This window comes from Ptychodera flava, chromosome 13, assembly GCF_041260155.1.
Source record: "Ptychodera flava strain L36383 chromosome 13, AS_Pfla_20210202, whole genome shotgun sequence".
Lineage (NCBI taxonomy): Eukaryota > Metazoa > Hemichordata > Enteropneusta > Ptychoderidae > Ptychodera > Ptychodera flava.
In genome coordinates this window covers 6,180,200-6,204,122 of record NC_091940.1, presented here as the reverse complement: position 1 = coordinate 6,204,122, position 23,923 = coordinate 6,180,200, and the positions used below count along the sequence as shown (strand labels likewise).

The following is a 23,923-nucleotide window of genomic DNA, read 5'->3' as shown; positions in this document are numbered from 1 at the left end:
ACCTAATTGGAGTGGGCCGCCAAAGGCGACTGCCCGTTAAGAGGGTCATGGGTAATACATAATATATATTTATTGTAGTGGGCCGCCGAAGGCGGCCCGCCGGTAAAGAGGGTCGATCATGGCCATGGCATAAAGTGAACTTTATTGTTGGTATTATGTTTTTGAAAATGTGGTGACCCCCCCTTTCCTACCAGTGAAAAAGCGATGACCCCCCTTTGCGGATTCCAAAATTATGATGACCCCCCCCTGGATTTTGCCGGCCCCCCCGGCCGTAAAAACTGAACGGTACCTAAGCTAGTACAGTCAAGATTCGTTCGACGACTAGAGTTCAGAGGAGTCATTCCATGCTTGAAGCTGTTTGGTTGTTGAATCAACAGTCTGTCACCCGATACAAATGCCGTGACGATATCATATATCCTGGTTGATTCATCACGCATTGCGAAGAAGGACCTCACGACTCCGTTGATAATTTATCTATATCAAGACCCGGTGAACTACTGTGATGTCGTTCCACATCTGATCACAATCACCTCGATGATAAATTAGAGTGTTCTTCATATCAATGTTCATCTGGAAATTCAGTCGCTTGAAAATACTGCGATGTTTGCGAATAGCTGGAGATGCCCTCGCTATTGTCGTTTATTTTCGGATAGTCATCATCGTTTGGTATTTATCGTTTGTATGATCCCACACTTGCTGTATGGCTGTCAGTTGGCACAGCATTTTTTACTCCGAGTAATAAGATCATTATTTCACGTTTGTACGATGCGACTAGAACTGGGTCAAGTGGGTCAACACAAAGAAGTCGCTGTATACAGCCTATCACGCATCTTCTTTATGGCATCTGTGGCATTCATTGAAAGTTTTTTGACTTTTGCGCAAGTTTCAATGTTAGCCTACTAATCGATTTCCATTTTTGTCTCAATAAAGATTCTAAGTTCATTCAGCTGTTCCCCTCTCTTACCGTTACATCGTTTATCTTTTTCTACATGTTCGCCTTGGTTGGGCTTACTGGGCCCGGGTCTACTGTACGTGATCACAAGCCTTACGTGATCACACAAATCTGAACGCGTTCGCTCCACTCGCGTTGTATTAACCCTGACCGAAGTGCCACAATTTTTCCCACTAAAATTTTAGTGAAACATTTTACAATTTTTTTCAATTTTCCTGTATTTTTTTTTTTAAATTTTGAACAAAATGGACATTATATTTCATTGGCTACATTTTTTATCAAAATTTTGGCAAAAATCTGAAAGAAATTGAGGGGTAGCCTATATTTTGTGAAGGTGACAAAAATTGACTTTAGCGCTCAAAGGCTTAACTCAAGACAAATTTTATTGAAATATGAATTTTTCTCATGACATAATGAAGTCCAGAAACTTGGGGCAAGTCTACTTAAGCTGGTCTTTTCGAACCGTCCTCAAGGCAAATGCAACAGAGTGAAGTCTGTGCAGTAGGGCTGTCCAAAATCCTCGGAAATTAAACATACATATTTCACCTCAGTACCCACGCATTTTCACCTGCAAAAGCATGAAAAGTGCGCGACAAATTGGCGCCACTTTGCAGTGTTGTCTCTGTCTGTTTCTCTTGCCATCTCCCTCACATTGCCTTCGGCAAGCTATACATTATATTCCGACTTGTAATCATTTGTTAATATCTCCATAACAGAGGCGATCTAAGAAATAGCGGTAGCTTCTTAGCAACGTCTTGACCGTCATCAAATACACGATCATGGAGCCCGTTGCTATGGCTACAGGCCATGGTAGTAGTTAATTGTTCAATTACATTTGTAATATTTAGAAAAAAACAAGCAGCCACGGTATACCTAGCGGCCAGTACAGCTCCCCTGTGTACGTAAACGCCAATAATTTGGTTCATCCGAGTAACATATATCATAAAGTTACCCTAAAATATTCTCAAGAGGTACTTCATTTGTTTGAACATCGGGGGACCAAAAATCATATTATTGCCTTCCTGTTTTCATTCAATCGCTATCGGATTGTGCATTCTAACAGGTATTTGTCCTTATATGTAGACATTCCATAACACAAAAAATTGCTTGCGTGTAAGGTTTTTACCCTGATAGGTACAGAACTCTAATGATTTGTCGATTTCAAGGAACCGAATTAATAGGTGCACTATCACGACACTCGAACGATAACGTGCTGAGCGCAATATTGTTGCATGACTGATGTTTTCACGTTCAAGACTAAGTTTTAAAGTGCCAGTGATCATTTTTCATATTGTAGAACTGAGTGTTGTAAAACTTGTCGAAAAAACTGTTCGTCATATCACAGTCACCTGTGGTCTATTCCGCTCTGCGTCTACATATGCGCCAAATAAACATGTGTACAATGCCTGAGAAGAAGATAAACATGTCTATGGGGCGCATATATAGACGCAGAGCGGAAGAGACCACAGGTGACTGTGGTCATGTCTTAGACCCTGGAGTAGGATTATGTAAATTGTACAGTCGGTGCATATCCTTTGAACTCTGATCTCTACGCCTACCTTCATATTGGGGGATATCATGCTATTTGAACCAAAATGTACATATAAGATTAAATGGTGTAGGCTGGCAATTACAGAGAGAGGGAACACTTGATCATAACGTACAATGAGAATATCAGAAACGTTTCAGTAGTTTCGTCGATCACAGGCGCACTTAAACTTCCAAATTGGGTACGTTTACGGCAATAAGAATGCATTTATATTTATGTTGAAAAAAGTACATTTTTCTATAATTTTAACTGAAATTTTTAAAAAATTCCGCTGCACACTGTTATCAAATGCCAGCACTCGTTTATTGTTTGCCATCGGCCTGGTTGTAGTTTAACCCTTTGAGTGCTTTAATTTTTCTCACCAAAATTTTACTGCAACATTTTACCAATTTTTAGCAATATTTCTGTAATTTATGTGAAAATTTTGGAGCCAATGGACATTTCATTTCATTGGCTACAGATTTTTTATCAAAATTTTGGAAAAAATCAGGAAAAAAAATTTGACTGGAGTTTATTCTAAAACTACGACAAAATTGACTTTGGCGCTCAAAGGGTTAATAATAATATGTGCACTCTGAGGAATAGTCTTAGACCAGTGTTGTCCTTATATTTAAAAGTAGCCGGGTAATTTAAGAAAGTAGACGGGTGGACTGCGAGGGAGCGAAGCGACCGAGGGGCGAGTGAGCGTAGCGAACGAGGGGGGGGGGAGCGCGAGAGGGGGTGTCCCCCCTCGCGCAAGGAGAAAAATGAAATTTTGGAGTGGAAATGGTGTTCTCTGGTGACATCTGAGGTGACATTTAGCTGAGACTGAAACAGTACTTTTGTTGTGTGTCTTAGACGTGGCTCACATACAACAAAACAAACAAACATGATTTTGTTTTGTTTGTATTATTTATGACACACTTATGATTTTATTTGCAGTGAAGATGTAACATTTAATCTTAAATCACCCGCTGTCTGCTCATTTCACTTGCTCATTTCCCATTCTTCATTACCATATAGTAGTTTCCCAAAAACCATCAAACTCATTCTCTTCTAATCAAAACACACTCGCTTTTGTTAAGAAAAACATCGGTAAGATAATTCACTGTAACAGTGTTCGCATTTACGAAAACAAAAATGCGTATATAGAAAACTCATAACAATGAAAAAATACGTAGAGAGTCGATCCAATGCGTAATAATATTACGCATTGGATTGAGTCTCTACGCATTTTTTTCATTGTTATGAGTTTTCTATACGCAAACGATAATAGTAAAATGTTTGCGAAAGCACTCTCCGCGACTGAGCTTAGGCGACAACCAGACGAGATGAGTGCCCGCTTAACATTAAATTTGTTGCAACATTTCTGTCAATCACTCATTTTGTGTGGAAAGTTTCGGATTCTCTGAGTGTAGTCTGAAAATCGGCATCTAATCGTCGAGTCAGAGGCACGTTACCATGTCAGCTGTGCCTATGAACTTACTACGTTGCTAATTTTCAGGCGAGCGATAGTTTCTGAAACTTATGAAACAAAGTGAGTGATTGACAGAAATGTTGCAACAAACTAAATGCAAACCGCGCACGATCATCGCGTCTCGCTGTCCCCAAATTTGATCAAAGCAGATATGCAGCATGGCGTCGGAAGGAAACAACTCTATTTTCTTTCAAATTTGCTCCACGAGTCCGTGAAAAAAAATGATTCAGAGGGTCCATCGAAAGACACTATCGGGCAACGCAACATGGAGAACATGGAGAGGTGCAGTGAAATTGAACCCATGCCGGAATCCACGACGTATTATCCTGTTGTACAGCGCCACGGTGAAGCCGTGAGCCGTGACGATGATGCGCCGGTCGGCAACGGTCGGCAACACACATGCTGTGACCGTGGATTCTAGTACGTAAAAATAATCAATGAAAATAAAATATCCATTCAAATAAACAGTTGCTTCTGAAAAAATCAGATCTAGCTCATTTTTTTAAATCTAGAAAATGCGTCGGTATTGCTCTGAGAATAACTTGATTTGTTGAGAAGATCATAGTTGTAGTGACCGTGACGTTGGCAGCCAGCGCAGCGGCGGAAAACTAGCTGTGCAGTCTGAGTGTCTCATGAACTCCGTCGATCAAAATCACATCTTTTCGGCGCTTTTTTCTCACAAATTCAGCGAAATTGAAGTTTTTCATACATAAACTAAATATACTTTTGGAATCAAGTATACCTTTCTTCGGGAAAAAATATTCCATCGGTAAGGTGCCAGTGGCTGACGCCACATTTCTTTTTGATGCCATCGTTAAAAATCATACTAATCAAAGTAATTACACTGCTCGTAACAAAGACAACACCATAGGCGCGTCCATCAGCCAATCACACTATTCAACAAATAAAAGATCGGGCTCAAAAAAGCCACAAACGGGTATTTAGAAACTGTTTATGTTTGTGCAGTTCCATGCAGGGAAAGGGATCGCGAAACTGCTAATCGTACGTGTGCGGTGTCTAACAGCCGGCAGTGCAATCCCAAAATTACAGGTCTATTAAAATAATCTAATGACGTTAAAAGTAGCCGGGAAAAAATGCAAAACAGCCGGGTTATTTACCCGGCACCCGGCTTCTAAGGACAACACTAACTCAGTCAGTCTTACAATTTTGGTCTTCGAAACATCTCAAGGTCTATTCGCTGTGTATAGTTGACAAGAAAGTCGAGATGGACAGCTGCACTGGCAGCTTAGCATAGCCTACACGATGACTCAGCTCTGTGACGTGTAGAATACGGACTTGATAAATCCTCGGCGACTGATGTAAAGCTTTGCATGATTCGTTCAGAAAGGAACGTCTTAAGCCTTGCTGTAATTTAATGTTATTTATCGAACGTTGGTGGTCGGAAAGCTAGCACACTGTACTGCCGTATTCAAAGAAATGTTATTTCAGCGACAAACGAAACGAAAACAGATTACGTTTTTTGAAAGGCTTGATTGGAGCATATATAGACCTTCGAGCCTCCAGGGATAACGGCTGAAACTACTATATCTTTCATTATTTTAAGGACACAACTCTATTCGCCTTTGAACGGGCATATTAAATGAATAAACAAACTGATGAAATTCCCGTCTTTAGTGGAAACACCGTGCAGAAAGCGTGCAGACGTACACATAAAGAAGAAGATTTATGCATGTTGTGGGTTCTATTTATCCTGTGTAAATCCTGTGCAGCGTAAGTTTGGCAATTCGCCATGACAATATCTGTCTCCGTATAGTTTAACTGTAAGCATCTAGCGACAGTTTATCGTTAGTTAATTGCTCATTAATGATCTCTCCGATTTGTCCATTCCACAATTGCGTGTTCGTCCATTGACGCTAATTTTTTAGGGTTTATGGTCCGTCTCAGTAATCATCCGTCTCAGTAATCATGATGATGATGTCAATTCTATATCGAGTCATTTCAATCCAGATTCGCCAACTGCCTGAAATATAGTACAATCCTAGGTGTGTTTCATTGTCAACGAAATACACCTCCAGCGAGACTTGCACATCTGAGCACGCACCACATTTTATTCACGGTTTGCGCCCACCCTCGCACAAGAGCAAGATATATACCCTGACGTGGCGAGATCGGTGTTGTACTGACTGTGTACATGGCGAAACCTCAACGACACAGACTGGCCACATTATTTGTCATAAAACAAATATCATGAAAATCTTGTAGACGCACTATTTCCCAAGAAAACAATCAGATAAAACTGAGCTATAACGTTCTTAAAATTATCAATATTTATTAAGAAAAACTTGATGTATATAAATCCATAGTTCAGTATGTCAAGGTTAGTTCAATTGCCGGTTCGTCTGAAGAACACCCTCCTTATGATATCAATCAGTGCTTTATTAGTGAATAAAATATAAACATATCGCCAACATTAGCTTGTGCCCACTGTTTGTAGTCTTGCCTTTTTTGTCTCCGAACCGTATTTCAAGTTAAATCAACTGATGTCAACGTCCAATACTTATAGCTATAAAGGCACAGCTTAATTACCAAATTTATCTCAAAACAAAGTGATGAAATTGACAAGCTTAAAATGAAAAAAAAAAGACACGCACCACTGGAGAAGTCAATTTCAACAAGAAGAATTGTAAGGAACAGGGATTGAGGAGTGTGACCTTCAGTTATTAGGTCTCATCTAGGACTGTACATCAAGAATTACTGTAGTGCCGTAGTATGGCTTTGTAAATCAAGTCTACAGTTACATACAGAAAAAATGCCGCCCCAGTTTTTCATTTGTAAATGAAGGATGTTATCGTAGTGCAAAATTCAAACAAAAGTAAATTCTGTTGGCGAGTAAATATGCTTCCGCTTTTGGTGACGGAATATTGATCTAATGTAGATTTATCCAAATAATTTGGAGTCACAAAATAACATCATGACTGATGTTCCCGTCAGTGGAGACTCGCAAAGAATATTGATGTCATTCGATGGAAAATGTTTGGGTGATCTGTGACATTTAACTGATAAATTTCAACATTACGATAGCTACGACACACGCTAGCACAGTTGATGAATATGTTTACTTTCCACTTGAAGTATCGCCGACAACCGCTTACACTCTCTCTGAGATCACGCTAGACCCTGGAAACTAGGGTATACAAGTTAGATGCAACGTGTATCACCTCATGTTCTGAGACCTTACAGGGGCGGTTTTTTATCAGTATTATCTCTGAGCAAATTGGCTAACTGTACACAACTTTGAAAGGAGAAAGTAGGACTAAAATCGCATAAAAGCACTTATACGATGACCAGGATTAAGGCTGCCACTTTCAGATTATAACATTTTTTGGCACACCATTTGTACAGGACACAGATGATGGTGTGTAATCGTGAAATTTACAAAATTTTTAACACAAATTATAATAATACTACTCTGTGTCATTTAATCCTCTAAACGATTTCATATTAACCACGGATTCATGAGGGAGGTAAAAAACAAAAGCATTTCAAAAATAAATGAAACAAAATAATGTAGTGAACAAATTTAGAAGGTGTCGAAACAAAGCCCCCGTGCCTTTGCGTAAAATTTTCCATCGTGAGGTTCTAACGCGCCCACAGGCCAAACAAATCCGGTGGATCAGTAAAATATTTCGCAAACATGAATACTTTACTCCTGGGAGTTTGGCAACTGACCAAAGGAAAAAAAATATATTTGTACGAGGATGGTCGCTGGCTTAAGGTAGAATACGCCTCGGGTCAAAATTGTAAAATATTATTTTGCTCTACCACTTCTGGGGTCATTTTGAAGCTTATGGAGTGAATACAGTTTTCACTGGCTTGGTTTTACCAAAATCGGGAATTTTATTATCTCCAATAGAGATAACACAGGGATGGCGGCCTTTTTGAATTTCAAATATCGGTAAATATTGGGTAATTTGGTTCTGTACTACCAAAATTTGCATGGTGACCATCAATTTTTATTCTTGATTTTGAAAGAGAGTGGTTGAAAGTTTGCTAGAGGAAAGTTTGAGCAAAAATTTAAGTCTTTCATTTTCGGGGCGCATACCGTAAACACGCTAGAGATGTAGTTACAATATGCGTATCAATATAAATGGCTATGCACAGAGGAAAGCATGCATTGAACCTTGGTTGTCTAAATATTCAAACTATTATTTGTGAAGGGAAACAGTGTGCACGTATCAACATGATTAAGAGCTGACACAGGAGTTACCTTTGTCATTGAAAGTATACATTTGACACAATAAAATATCACGTTTCTTTTATAGATTTAGTGAGACCATGGACAGTTTACAATGCACTGCCGCCAGTAGTATGTCGACGAAGCAGGTCATCTGTCACAGCGAGGACGACACTCTGGATCCTATCTGTTAATAGGGTCAGTGGGATATTTTGCGACTTTTCTTTGTTTGCTACCGTTTGAATTATTCCAAATTTTGTAATAATCAAAATCTAAATTATCCGTTTTAATGGCCATTCTCCTCTGTACAGAGTAATTAAATGACGAAAAAAGGGAGAAAATTGAATTATCAGGATATTTTCCATATTTCAATGCTAACCTTTACAGAGGACAACGTAAAATCTGCGGTGTTTTTTGTCAACGTGACCGTGTGAAAATTCTTTTGTGACCCAGTGCACTTCGATTTGTATCTTGAGGACTCTGAATTATACCCGGTAACATGTCTGCGATGATCAGAAAACATATTTTGAAAGGTAGCTTTCATTTTCACAGTTGATGATCCTTTGCGTTTCTTTCGCTTCCCCACAATGAAAACTCTTCTAGAGCATATTTTAAATTTGTTTGTAAATACTTCCTTGTTCCTTCCTCCCTGTGTTCTAGAACTGACATTGTACGTATGTTCTGTCGAGATAAAACTTCACCAGGGTGATCACATTACACCTCACTCTCACTCTGTACTTATCGGAAGTTTGTGGCAGATGCACATCCAAGACACAATATTATTTTGAAAATAAGTACGGACGACAAATGCGTAGGATGCTATAATTCTTGTGTACATGTCGCATAGAATGACTTGCCTGGGTGAAAATCACGGTTGGTCCTTAACTTGCCCCAGGCAGAGTTTTCCTGCTGTCCTTTCTTTGTTTTGTTACGTATATTTCTATTCCATATAATACAAAGCGTGTTGGAACGCTAAAAGGGAACACCCTGTCAACACATGTGATGTGCATTGTCCTGACCGGTGAATGGATTCTTGTCACTCTGACAATGAAACACAGTCTGTGTATGAACATTCCACGATCTTCAACTACTTCGAAGTCTATCGTGCTTGACTGAGAGCCAATTCAGTATTTGACAGTTGAATACCAAGTAGAAAGTACGGCCATTAGCTCCAACAACGAAATTTTCTATTTAGAATATCTTAGATGAACAGTATGTGACGTTATTTTTTAACATTTTCGCAGCCAAATTAATATCACAGTGTACAGTCTTCTACAGTCTGACAGAGCCTTCAAAATGCTGAAAATGGGAATGTGTTTTTAGTAAATAAAGTTTCATAGATGTTCCCTGGGGTAAAATTGCTGATTGATTGAGTCCCATTTTTAGCTAATGACCTATATTGCTATATGTGTAGGTAAATGGAAGTTGAACGATTTAGAGTTCAATGTCTCACAGCGACGTACGCAATTCGCAAGAGTCATTGATATATGAAATGTACAACTTTTAAAATTTAGTAGAGTCATATCTGAAGTGGTGGCAATAATCTCATCGGAACATGCACAAACGTATAAGGAACAGTAAAATCCGTACGTATTTGCGTATGGTTTTGACTTATTAAAACTGTAGTATGGGTTAGTTTGCTGGTCTTGATGAATACTATGCACAGAGCGTGTTGTAAGTCATCAGCTATAGCATCGCGTTAATTTCAACAGCAATTAAAGGGTCGTACTAGTGTAGCCTCAGATTCGTAACCTGATTTTATTTCTGCAATTTCATATAGCTCCATATTAGAGATTACACAAAAAAAATCATGAAAATTGCCTCGACAATCATATATATTGTTGTCGTTTCACTGAGACGACCATGCACCGCATCGTCTATTCAGGTCTCTAACTTTGATCACAATCAACCGTTTTTTTTATCGGAGCTTTGGGACATATATCGCAGGAACATGGGTGCAGTCATTAAACCTCCCTCCCTTCTCAACAATCAAAGCATAACAGCCATGCCCTCAGTTCAACTGTTTCACGTCGCAGTACGATCGCTGTTTACTCTTCATTCCATCGATCCACGCGACTAGTACTACCCCTGTTTGCTAGAACGTCTGGGACCTCTCACTGATATGACGCTGAGAAAATATTGCTCGTGTTGAAAAGTTCCAGGGCTCCCAACGTGCTGTTCGAAATCCGCGTAGTCCCTGGGGCTACTACTTGTATGTGTGCTGAATATCTCAGCAAGCTTTACTGATTTCATCTGTGTAATCAGTACCGGCTGTAAAACTTACACAGAGGGTTAAAGTATGGTTCTTTCACAGTAAGACAGAGCCTTACAACCTGTATGTGGGGTAAAAGGTCACGTAAACATTGGACAAGTGAGGCCGAGTTCAAACATAGACCCTAAATTAGGGTCTATGGTTCAAATTAACAAAACATACAAAGTCTTGTAAAATTAAATTCTTTGAGAAAAATGCAAATACAAAAGTGTATACCATAATGAACGAAATCAAAGCTTTAATGAAGCAGAGAAAAGAAATATGTGTTCCCGGTAGCCCAATCTGCCCTGCCCCGTTTCAGATTTGCCTATGCCAGCCAGAGAGTTCTTACACATAAAGCGTCACCACAGGCACCAAATACTTAAGAACAAGATTTGTTTAACTTTGGATTCACTAACAGTGTTTTGATTTGATTTTCCTCGTATACGAATCAGACGATATTTTAGTGTGATTCTTATTTCTTGAATCGTTAATTTTTCATTCTTCAATTAGGCTTACCCCTCCGTTACGGTGTACGCTACGCTTCCACCGTTACAAAGAAGTCCTCTGGTCTAGAGGATTTTGATAATGCACTTGAGAGCCGAAGATAGTCAATCACATACAAAATTTCAATTTAATGCGAGAACCAGGGATTGAGGACTGCGTATGTAACAGTACGATAAGTTATCATTCAGGCACTGCCCAAAGAAACAGTACTGTAGTGTGCATGCATATGGGGAAGAGGAAATTAAACCGTGCTGTGGAAGACTAGAAGTTCCCCCGGATAATGGAGTTGCTTTTGACAAATGTGATTGCCACACGCTATAACCTAGCCACCGCTCTCCGTGTTTTGCGCAAACGACTACGATTGAGTAAGTTTATTTTTATTAGGGGGGGGGGGGGCTGCTGCATGTTTAGAGAATAGGCTCAGTCGAGAATCCAACACAAAATATTTTTCGCATTGAAGAAACTTTTGAATAAAATGTTTTAAAGAAACCGTACAAAGATACACGCCATTGTAGCTGTAGTACAGTAGCTCGGGCTTTTGTCCGGGTATTTGGGTCGGACAGACCGTCCGACCCAAATACCCAGACAAAACCTCGAGCTACTGTACTGCAGCTAACGCCACTGTTGAGTAAAATCTGCACTGTGCAGAGGACGCTAACCAATTCTAAACTCATCCCCAATTTCAGTTAGCCAGGGGATGGATGGTTTTCTACCCAGGCGGTGATATCTGAAGGTCAGCAACATGCATAACGCTACTTTGCCTCAAGCCTAGCTGCAGGCTGTGTACTCAGAAGTAACGAGACTGGCATAGTTCTGTCTACTGTCAGGGATGAATGCCATTCGCTGAAACGTTTTGTTGCTCCTAATGCCTTCGATGACCGCACATGAATTTTTACGGACAAAAGTCACCCTTTCGCTCGACTTTGTTTACACAAGATGGTCCACATTGAAAAGTTGTTCAAATTTTGGACAATGAATATTCAATGCAGGTCCTAGACTACTGCTTGTTGACAGGGGTCTCTTTGAAATAAGATCAGTAAGAACATGTTTTGAACAATTTCAATAGACGCTGGGTGGTATACAAGCCAAGCAAAGTTAACCCAATTACTGCCCATATCTCTGTTAGCGAGTAAACTAATGAGTCATCAACCTGTCCTGTGCAAGCGAAATAACAATGTTCCGTTGCCATGGGGACATAAAAGTGCCATTCCTTCGTCTTTTGATCAACAAATGTGAACTTGGCCCACAAATCGAAGCAGTCGTAAGTACAGCATCCGTATATAGGTATTTACCTTCTGGCGAAATGAAGTGTACAACACGTTGCGCGCCAAACTGGCACAATTTTATAAATCTTATATAGACTGACAGGAAATTCTTTCACAGCGTTGTGTCCTTCAGAATAATATCTATGCATGGTAACAAAAGTGTTTGAGAAATGAGAAGGGCAACTGAAACAACACAAATAAAATATCCGATACTAATTTTTGTTCATTGATGCGCCGACGTCAACATCTACATTCTGGCAAGGTGTATACTTGCATGCATGAAGGTCGTCATAAGGGACTGGACATAAATTACAGGGGGGGTGGGCCGGTGTTTTTCGAAAAACCGCTGCGTAAAAAATAGTGACCCTTCAAAAGTTCATGCACAAAAATTAGTGACCCTCCCCCTTATCCGTGCATGAAAATAAGTGACCCTCCCCTGTTACTCAATACCCCCCCAAAAAACCCGCAATGTGTTAAAGACCCCCTTCTGACTTGCTATACTTTTTAAGTCGCCCTCCCGAAAGGAAGGCAAAATGTGGCCGATATAACGCGTTGTCCAAAAAATATCAAATCATATGTGTGTTATTCATGTAAATGTACTTTTTTGAAGTGGCAGGTAAAAAGTGCATGCCTGTACAAAAAATGTAATTTTTAGATTTTATCGATAATGTTGATTCACTATACATGTAGTCGACTATAAGAAAACTACAAACATGTATTTTCCAGTATAAAACTAGCTATATCTGTTCATATACAGATGTTTAATAACTGATATAGATATACTTGATTAGCATGGGTTGTTTACAAGTGCATATGTGAACAAGATATTTGATTTTGGAATTTCTGTCAAAATGTTTATCCACTATACATGGGAGTCTATGACAAAACTATACATGGTAGTCTATGACAAAACTGTCAAAAAATTTTCAGAATTAAAAATTTGCACTATTTGTGCATATATGGACCCTGAATAATTGACATAATTGTGCTTGACTAGAAGAGGGTGGTAAAATGTGCATCTGTGTACAATAACTTTGTTTTTGGAATTTCGCATAAAATGTTGATCCACTATACATGGGAGTCTATGACAAAACTGTAAAAAAAAATTTTCAGAATTAAAAATATGCACTATTTGTGTATATATGACCCTGAATAATTGACATAATTGTGCTTGATTAGAAGAGGGTGGTAACACGTGCATCTGTGTAAAATAACTTTGTTTTTGGAATTTCGCATGAAATGTGGATCCATTATACATTGTAGTCTATGAAGAAACTATGAATAATTTTTTTTAAATACAAAACTTGGCAAATCTGTGTATTTATGTATGCTTGATTATTGATATTTATGTTCTTGATTAGACTAGAGTGGTTACAAGTCCATGTGTGTGCAAGAAATTTGATTTTGGAATTTCACCGAAATGTTGATTCACTATACATGGCAGTCTATGGTGAAACCCTATGAATAATTTTTTTCCAATACAAAAATAGGAAAGTCTGAGCATTTATGTAAACTCGATTATTGGTTTTAATGTTCATGATTAGACTAGAGTGCTTTCAAGTAAATAGTTGTGCAAGAACTTTGATTTTGGCATATCACTAAATGTCGATTTACTATACATGGCAGTCTATGATGAAACTATGAATAATTTTTTTCCAATACAAAAATAGGAAAATCTGTGCATTTATGTACACTTGATTATTGGTATTAATGTTCATGATTAGACTAGAGTAGTTTCAAGTCAATGGGTGTGCAAGAAATTTGATTTTGGAATTTCACTGAAATGTCCATTCACTATACATGGCAGTCTATGATGAAACTATGAATAATTTTTTTCCAATACAAAACTTGGTAAACCTGTGCATTTATGTACATCTAATTATTAGTATTAATATTCATGATTAGACTAGAGTGGTTTCAAGTCCATGGTTGTGCAAGAAATTTGATTTTGGAATTTCACCAAAATGTTGATTCACTATACATTGTAGGCTATGAGGAAACTACAAATAACTCATAGGTTATCTGATCCTAAATTGTTATTCAAAAGTTGTTCGACCTGAAGCTTCCAGTTGTTATTGATGACACTATGCACTATTCTGAACAGTTTGTATTCTGTCAATGTCCTCAAAAAATTAAAAAATGTACATACAGCGATATGAACTTTTGACACCGACCTATACCCAATGTATTGTCAATGGGAGAATGATGTCAAATAAGTAATCTCCCAAATTGTTATTGAAAGAGTCATTATAGGGGACAGTTATGCACAATAGTGTTGAATAAGTAGAAATCATGACAACTTAAATCAATGTGGCTGCTTGGATCATCAATACATTGTTTATTATACCTCAAATTTGCGCCCGAAGGGCGCGCCGAAAATGGTAATGGCAGAAAATGAAAGTGCCAGGAGGTATTTTTTCTTTTTTCAGTATTCCATAACGTGCACATGCAATTTCAGCTTTGATGCATGAAAAAAGGTGACCCTCCCCCATAGGCTTGCACAAAATTTTATGACCCTTCAAAAATGCTTGCGCGAAAAATGGCGACCCACCCCCAAAAAACACCGGCCCACCCCCCCTGTAATTTGTGTCCAGTCCCTAACGGTGCGCCTGTCTCTATGGTGACTTTGCCAGGATAAGTTTAAGTCGTCGTCGGCGCCATCATCATCACCATCATCATCATCGTCGTCGTCGTCGTCGTCGTCGTCGCCTCATGATAGTGGCGGTGATTGACAAATACAGCCCATAAAGTATACTGAGTCCGTTACAATATTTTTGTGTTCTCTCTGCATGATGACGATTGGTTTGTCTTCGGCCAGAATAGGAATAACATCAAATCCAAGCATAAAGTGGCCATCACAATGGTATGAACATAAATTTGCAGGATTGTACTGTTGTTTACCGTTTGGTTTTTACTACTCTGCGAATGAATTATTGGGTGTAAAAGGTTCAAAATCAACATTTTGAAGCGATCTCATGCATGAATCGAACTACTCCATGGAGCACATTTTCGAATCTCCAAGAAGTCTTGGAAACATTGAAGTTAAACACCAGATTAACTTTGAACTTGACTAGCAACAGTAAAGTTTTGGTCCATCATCACTGATAACGCCACTGATTCAATGAGCGAACTACCCATTGGACGAATAATCATAACTACATCCAGAGTGTGGTTTCGGCAAAGCGTATACAGTGATAACGGAGACCATTCATGTAACACGGTCATCACACGTCTGATTACGTTCATGATTTGTCAGTGTTTGTAGGTCACTGAATTCTTATATAATAAACCAAATCATCGATTTTTATATTTTACTATCAACAGAAAACAGTTAAGTTGACCATCTTTTATCATAGAGTAGGTGAGGAATCATGCCAAATCTTGAATAAATATGGCTAAAATTGACTCACGGCTCCCTTGTATAATTTATCAATAAATTCACTGATCAAAATATTCGTTCAGTATATCGCCAGTCACTCTGGAACGCTCCTATCTTCAACGTTTAAAGGTGATGCGGCTTGTTATGAGTTAAAGAGACTTAGTCATGCTTCTATCGCTTAAAAACCTAACTGTTGTCTGCACGTCGTGTTTGATCAATCTATAGGCAGTAGAGACGCAAGAAGGTGTTTAAAAACACGAGATCTGTGTATGTATATGACGACATGCGGGTAATAAGTAGTACTTCCATGCCCTGATTGTGGAGGTCGTAGTAGTATTTCCACGATCACAGCGATGAGGGAAAACCGTCGAAAGCAATGGTGGAAAATGTTCGCCCTTTTTTTCCTTGAAGGAAACTCTTCCCTGTTTAAAAGCGAGAATATGAAGTCAGGTCACCTTGTTTAAAATTCAAGCACTGTATCTTGCTGCGTGGGCATGTGTGTGATGTCTTACTTCAGGACCTCTCAGCTAATTCTTTCCTTTGACTGTCGTATGACAAAGGACACGACAATAATAGAACACATTACAGAGATTTCACGGACGCCGCTGTAGGAATTGCGCGGGTGTATTCAACATGGTACAGAGGCTTACAATACATCTCTATTGGTGCGATTTGCACTTTATCTCGGTTATGTTGTAGCTGAGTGCGATTTCTTACAGATCCCACAGCTGAGGAAGCAAAAACCACGTTGCTGTGGTCGACATTCGGATAAAATTTCTGATCAATATTTTGACAAAGCCACAAAGTAGGAACTAATTCAATTTGATCTCTAAAATTGATTATTAAAGTCAGCACGTGGCCTGGTAATCCTATGTTTGTTACTTGTTCTTTGGTAGCTCAAATTCGTTCTTCGAAAATGACGCCAAGGTTTTGTTACCGATTTTCAAACGTTAGTACTTTAAAGTTGTCAAGGCGCGTTATGAAGTCAATTGACATCAACGGGACAGGGTTGTCTTCTTCAGCGTTAGAAAAGGAGCAAATTTCGAAATGCCATCGATCTGATTTTTCGACTTTTTGCGCTACAAATCGAGGAAATGTGTGGAAATGGGCGTTAGATTCGTGTTATATTATGGGACTGAGGACAACAAAAACTGCAAATTTGTCAATCAATGCAATATCGATGACAAAGCCCTGGTATGATACATCATAAAAACGACAAGATTATGACAATTGGCCAGATAACGAATAGTGTTTCAGATATTCGTCTCCATGTAGCATTTATACCAGATTGAGTTACATGGCTCGAGATGGTATCCAATGATAGTCTGAGGCTATAAACCGTGAAGTTCGATCAGAGACTGCATTCCCTAATCACATTATCATTGATTCGAGGTTGCATTTTAATCTCAGTGGTTGGGGTATATATTTGGCGGTTCGTGAAGTTTCTGATCAAACCGTACTTAGTTACCATGGTTACGCATGTAAAGATTCGAGAACACGTGACACAGTAACACTCAACCACGGATGTTGTATCTCAATGATTCAACCGTATTTACAGTAAAAACTTTCCATCTATCGCCCATCAAAGTTTTGGCGTACTGCCAAATTACCGCTGAGAATCTTTCCCGGCAAAGAGAAAGTCTGATAAGAGGGTTTTCGGATCATACCAGAGATAAAATTCCGTATCTCAGTCGATAATCCATCTCTTCCCCCATGGGAATAACAGTGACATGTTTCAGCTTGGTAAGAACACGGTCGATCTGTTCCCGAATTACACCATGACTATTCACATGGCTTTCTTTCCCATCGAACTTAATCCCTTAAAACTATTTGCTTTTTTTGTTTAATCTCATCTAAATTACGTTCTTTGAAGTTCTGAAACTATGAAGTTAGCATACGATGGTGTCATAAGCAAATCAAGTACATCCAAGATGTTGACATAATGGTAACAATCACTCAGCATTCATCGCTCCATTTATCGCGAAAATCTTTCCACGCTTTCTCGAGATGTTAGTACTAGTAGCCTGCAATGTCGATGCCGCAAGAGAGTTAGAAACCAAAATGCCGCAAAGGGGGCACGCGTTTTGACAATAGGCTTGCCCTCGTAGCGTTCTTTAAAAAACACTGTGTAGGAGGAATGTTCATGGCAACGCCGCATTTCGCTTTGTCAATACCTATCAGAGTAAGCAATATCTGAGCTGCAACCTTTAAATTCCTGAAACCACTCCGTTACACGCTACTGCTCAATTCAGGTGCGGAACGTGTTCACTACTCACCGCAACAAGTGAACCGCTCGGCTTCGCGCCATTGAGCTGAAGTGCCTATGCTCAACAGTATCGTCATGCAGTTCTGCTTCGGTGAACTTCTGAAGGAAACGACTCGCAATGTAAGGAGAAATATTACTGTATAGCACACGTTCCATTTCTTTGTCTGCAAAGACAGAGATTTTCTGTCGAAATCATCCCCCACTTAGCATAATGTTGAAAACCTGTTACCATGACAATTGAGACACATGGCTGATAAAAGTGGTGTTTACATGATGCAATATTCCTGCTCTTGTCAAACTGAGAAACGGCTTTCTGTGCAAAAGCAATGAAATACGACTGTAATCCGTTCCCTTGACAACCGTTAGATGAAGACAATGGAATTAATCCTCCGTATCGACCATTGAGATGCTGATGGATGAATCCTGACATGTAGAGATTTACTATGGCGACACAATATCTCACAACGGACAGACGAATATCTTCGAAATATACAAACATGAATAATTTGAGTAAAACGAAGGCAGAGTCGACAGCCGAAAGTCAATCATCTACAGTTAATCGCATGGCTTCCAGTTACATGTGTGTTTATGAGCAAACGGCTTCTGGCAATTGTGAACGATTTCCGAACAGAAGCGACTTGGATAGGATTCAGCGTGTTTCGACATTTGAGGTTTGTTTTGCCATTGAGGCAAAGAGAGGCTGCATCCTTGGGTTCTGAACGATTTTATCGCTTACGGTAGCGTAGAGATGAAATAAATAAATATAAATATAATGATCACATCTCTGGAATTTTTTGTGTATTATTCCTAGCTTCAGGTGTCAACGATAGCAGAGTCGTTTTCGATATTGACGACAACAGTGGCGTTTTCGATGTATTTTATTAAAATATTCACGTTTATTATTCATCCCCTAACATTATCGAAAAGCTATAGGTGTTCAACTTACCAATAGAGCCTTTACGCGTGCAGTTTCCAAGTTACGGTTGACAACTGAATTTTAGTTCCGTCAGAATTCTTTTGCCTTATTCGACACGGAGGGTTATTTGCCATGACAATTCTTTGTATTACAACATAATTAAAGGACAAGACAGGAAAAAACGTATGTTTGATCATAGACAGCAGAAGCTTTTACTGTCTATGGTCAGTTGCTGTCGCTTGTGCATGTTTTGGGAATGTAATCGCGAGAATTTTACAGTACTGCTATTGTCTATCTGGTCATAGTTCATCTCCACATCCTTGATAACATTGATAACACTATACAGTCCTCGTTTCCTCATGGAGGTACCTATCTCCATGGTTTCCAGGAACACGTGGCAAAAAACCGATCAAAATCGCATATTTTAGGCCAAAAAAAATCGTGCTATTCCAATAACATGGTTTTCAAAAATAGGGTAGGTAGGTCGGCAGGAATGTTTTTTCCCAAAATATTTTCATTTTTAAATATGCGTTTTTCAAGGGTTCAGGGCAGTCAAACACTGGCCACAACATTTCAAGAAAAATGTATCATACATATAAAAGGAAAAATAACACAAAAGACATCCTTGTTCCATCAAAAATCAAATGCCGAGTAACGAACGCGTGATTTTACGGGCTTTTTCTTTCTTTTTTTAAGTAGTTCTAAAAGTTAAGGGTTGGCAAGTAAAAAATAGGGTAGGTCGGGTTATCGGAACAGCACACTTTTTTGTGTTCGGCCCTAACGCATGAAGAGTGGCTAGCAGGTAAACGGCTCACGTTGCCGATGTGTCACTGCTCTAACACAAAGCATGCAGCTAAAAAAGGCTCCATGAACGAAGCCAGGAATTTCCCACAAAGAATGAGGATGTTTGCTCTTTTGTCACGTTTGCGTTCGCTGTTAATCTGGGCAAATATTTCAGTAATCCACTTCCAAATCTGTTCCCTACTTTAGTCTGACGCTTTGCCGTCTCTGTTGTCACATAGAAACAATAGCACGGTACGGGTAAACAAAGGGGTGTGAATCAAATGACGGAAACAATCGATGCCAAAAATACCACCATGTTTTGTGGTTGTCAACTGGATTTAGTGCTTTAAATTCCGATAAAATATAAACAAGAATGTAGTAGTAAGTAAACGGTGCGCCTGCAATCTGCACGATGGTTTTGGATAGTCAACACCAATGCAGTTTCTGGTCAAAATCATAGTGTACATAGGCCTAAGACATACAGGATGCAACTGGTAATCTCTTCTAGTTTTGATTCTGTTCAGTTGTATGTTGGTCTTAATTATATCGCCTCGTAGTGGCGAATACCTGAGATTTGTTCTGATTTTTCATTATGAGGAACACATGGACAGTCACGCACACAGCAATGTTCAAATTCTACAAATGCAAGAACCTGGGTTGGAAAGCATCGAGTCGAGAATTCATCATTTCCGTCTGTACACTAGGCCTTGTCTAAAATCTAACCATTACGTCATCGTGAATCACTCCTATCTTGGCACTAATATAAAAGCAAATTATAAATGCAACAATAGTTATGCAAACCAAGTAGGTCTGTGTCCTACCTACAACACATCCTGCTCAGTAAGCGGCGGTGTTACGTCATCGTATCTTTTGACGTTTTACAAAACGACAAGTATTTTCTTCAATGAGTGTATTTTCACCAGAATTATTTGGCAGGGTCATTTAGTTAACAATTAAAATGTAACCAATTAAACGACTTATTGTTCAAGAACTTGGAAGTGAAAACAGGTAATTGCATACCATCATATGTACTCATATAAAGTACTCGAAATCAAATAAAATGCAATAATCACAGTCCCACCCCATACGGGCACCGATGGACACTTTGCAAATTTAGCGAGATTCAAACTTTGCGCCTGCGACCACCCCCACCCCACCGCACCCACCCCCATCACCCCCAAATTCCATATTTGACCAATGACGAGGTCACATCTCCCGAACTATGTGAAAATCAAGAATGGACTCTTTCATTATGGAGTTACAACAGGGATATTTTTGAGCTTCATGCTGTCACCGACACGCTTTTTGTGCCATCCTACACCAGACAACGGATAGATGAGACCTGTTATTAGGAACATCGGGGTGATATCGTTGAAAGGTCAAAAGTCAGCTAACCTTTGACATTGTGACATGTTTCTAGAGGCCCGTGAGTAATACGATGTACACAGCTAACTGAATATATCGGCAAAATGTCAGTCTATCCATTATGTGATAGTTCATACAACCTGTCAGAGAACACAAACATAGTTAAACACACACGAATATATACATACACATGCATGCATATACACTTAATACATAAATACAGACATGCATACATGCTGACTATATAGCGTAAAATTTCATACAGGTTGCAGCGGAGACTGCCTCCATGATTTCCCGTTGGAACAGTGACCTTGAAGTTGACATTGGACCTCCCCGCAATTACAGGAATGCGGAAGGGGTGTAGTCGTGCCCGAGTGTCGATATTGAGAACGTATTCATCCTCTGAACCACATCTTTACATACGAGGCACCCAGTTGTTCGGCGATGTGAGGGTCACAGAAGGACAACTGGACGCTATTAATATGTCCTCAGAAGTTTGAGTACACAGATTCTTGTGTGTTGCCGTTTAACCAATGACGTTTTATGTCTCACTCGCGATGAATGATCCGAGAGGTTTCTTGTTCCGCGGGGTATATCCGATTCTGTTCACCTGTTTACAAACATTGGTGTGCGCTATACATACTGCCTGGGGAGTTGTATTGTCGTTTAGTTTTGATTCCAGATAATGTACTACTGTCCCACTAATGAGTTGAGGCGTGCTGGTGTTTGTTTATTGTATTCCTGATATATTACTTCACAGCAATAAAACATACACCTCGGCCTGGGGCCTGGCTGGCCGATATGATATACATAAATGTGACAGGGACATCTCCCTCGGTGTATTTAACGAACAGAGGCTAGATGTGAAGGACACTACAGTTTTACGGGAATTGAAAATGCGCTTACCACGGCGATACATGCGCTCGATTGTTGGAATGCACAGAATTTAGGATCAAACATTGACGAAGAATGTTTTTTTTTTCTCCCGCTATTCTTTGTTAGCTGAAAGACAACGTCGGTATCTAAAGTAAAGAGCGTACGGCTCTCCTTATATAATGCTATTGTACGTCCTTATATCGACAGCGTAACGACGTTCGTGGTATCTGGGTGGCGTTGTTATCAGTCGTATATAGCACACGATATATAAGACACTGACACTCCGCTAAATGTCAACTACATTAAGAAAACTACAGTGGCGGGTATATACATACCTTTGCTCCTCTTCGCAACAGCTCCTCTCCTACGGCTTTGCCTATCCCTCTTGCGCCGCCCGTGATCAGAGCTACTCGATCAACGACAGACATGGTTTGTTGTGGTGGTGTTGCCGTTGACGTGAAGCCAGGCGGAATGGGTAATGTAAGGTCGATAGGGGAACGTCCCTGAAGTGTGAGTGCTGCTTCTGCCTGTGACAGCGTTAGAGACACCAAGCGTAAATTGAAACTGTTTTAAATATGCAAATTGTTAGCGCAAAGGTCAAGTAGTTTGGCCGAGTGAATGGAGCGATCTTCTGGATTTTTCAGTCGCGTTGCACATTAAATTGACCCCAAAACACAAAGTACGGTTCTGAAGCCTGGTCGTGCAGTTTCAGGTTCTGTCAATCCAACAGTGTTCAAGACCCTTGAATTCTAAGGGACCGTTCAGTTTTTACGGCCGGGGGGGGCGGCAAAATCCAGGGGGGGGGGTCATCATAATTTTGGAATCCGCGAAGGGTGGGGGTCATCACTTTTTCACTGGTAGGAAAGGGGGGGTCACCACATTTTCAAAAACATAATACCTACAATAAAGTTCACTTTTATGCCATGGCCATGATCGACCCTCTTTACCGGCGGGCCGCCTTTGGCGGCCCACTACAATAAATATACTTATGTATTACCCATGACCCTCTTAACGGGCAGACGCCTTTTGCGGCCCACTCCAATTAGGTTTACTTCATGCAATGGCCATGATCGACCCTCTTTACCGGCGGGCCACCTTTGGTTGCCCACTAGAATAAAGTTTACTTTACGTAATGGCCCATGACCCTCTTAACCGGAGGGCTGCCTTTGGGAGAACCACTCCAATAAAGTTTACTTTATACAATGTCCATGGACATAAGTTGTCTATGGAAATGAAGTTCAAAATTGCCTTACAGTCGTCCTAATTAACAGACGTTTGCATGGATGTGGCTGAGAAGTTTGTGCACTGACATCTCTACTACACAAATAAAGTGCGCCGCGTACCGGAGTTCAAATCCAAACCGTGCGGGTAAATTTGACATATGGGTTTTGGTTATTTTGTCAGGGGGGGGGGGGGGGGGGGGGGAGTTCATCAAATTTTTTCGTCTGACAAAGGGGGGGGTCATCATTTTTTCGCGAAAAATGCAGGGGGGGTCTATATTTTTTTGAACACCGGCGACAAGATTTTGCCGGCCCCCCAGGCCGTAAAAACTGAACGGTCCCTAAGCAGAAATGTTCAATTTGCATGAAAGAGAACTCGGTCGATGATGCTATCGTAGGCGGGAGTGGATCCACATGAAAAATTAATCAAACCTTGTATCGCACAGCTTTGATTTCACCATGATTTCACAAAGCCTGAGATGCACGGTTAAATTATACCAGCATAGCAACTGTTGTGATGCGGGTATAACTTCACACACTTTGCACCACTTTGTTGCGGTAAGTGTCTTTGTTACGTCGAGTGGGCGAAGTGATTTGTTTTCATACAGGATTTGAAACAGAACCCTGCCAAAGCAGAAAAAATCACAGCAAAAGACACCGAATGTATATACGTGTAATAACAGGTTATGGAATCGATACCCTTGTTAGAAAATGGAACAATGTGCTGCATCATGCATCCTTGTGGACTCCAGGGGCGCATTCCTCCTGTGACCTGTGGCCCACTTTATTGTGGGACTGCGCAACCAACCAACCAGGCCATTGGATTTATTACACCTTGGCATCGCCTCAGATCACATCCTTTTATTGGTAAATGAGGGTCACAGTATAAATAGGTACCAAGGCTATATATTGCCGTCTTCCTAAGCCTACCTGTACCAACTTT

General features: G+C 39.9%; 1 protein-coding gene across 1 annotated transcript in view; it reads right to left on the bottom strand.

Moving 5' to 3' along the window:
- LOC139147249 (15-hydroxyprostaglandin dehydrogenase [NAD(+)]-like) overlaps window positions 1-22,500 on the bottom strand; it is a 30,552-nt gene extending 8,052 nt beyond the window's left edge. The window contains exon 1 of the mRNA XM_070718275.1: window positions 22,096-22,500. Within this exon, the coding sequence (XP_070574376.1) occupies window positions 22,096-22,188 (93 nt within the window). The 5' untranslated portion in view covers window positions 22,189-22,500. The remainder of the gene's footprint in view (window positions 1-22,095) is intronic.
- Window positions 22,501-23,923: the final 1,423 nt, after the last annotated feature.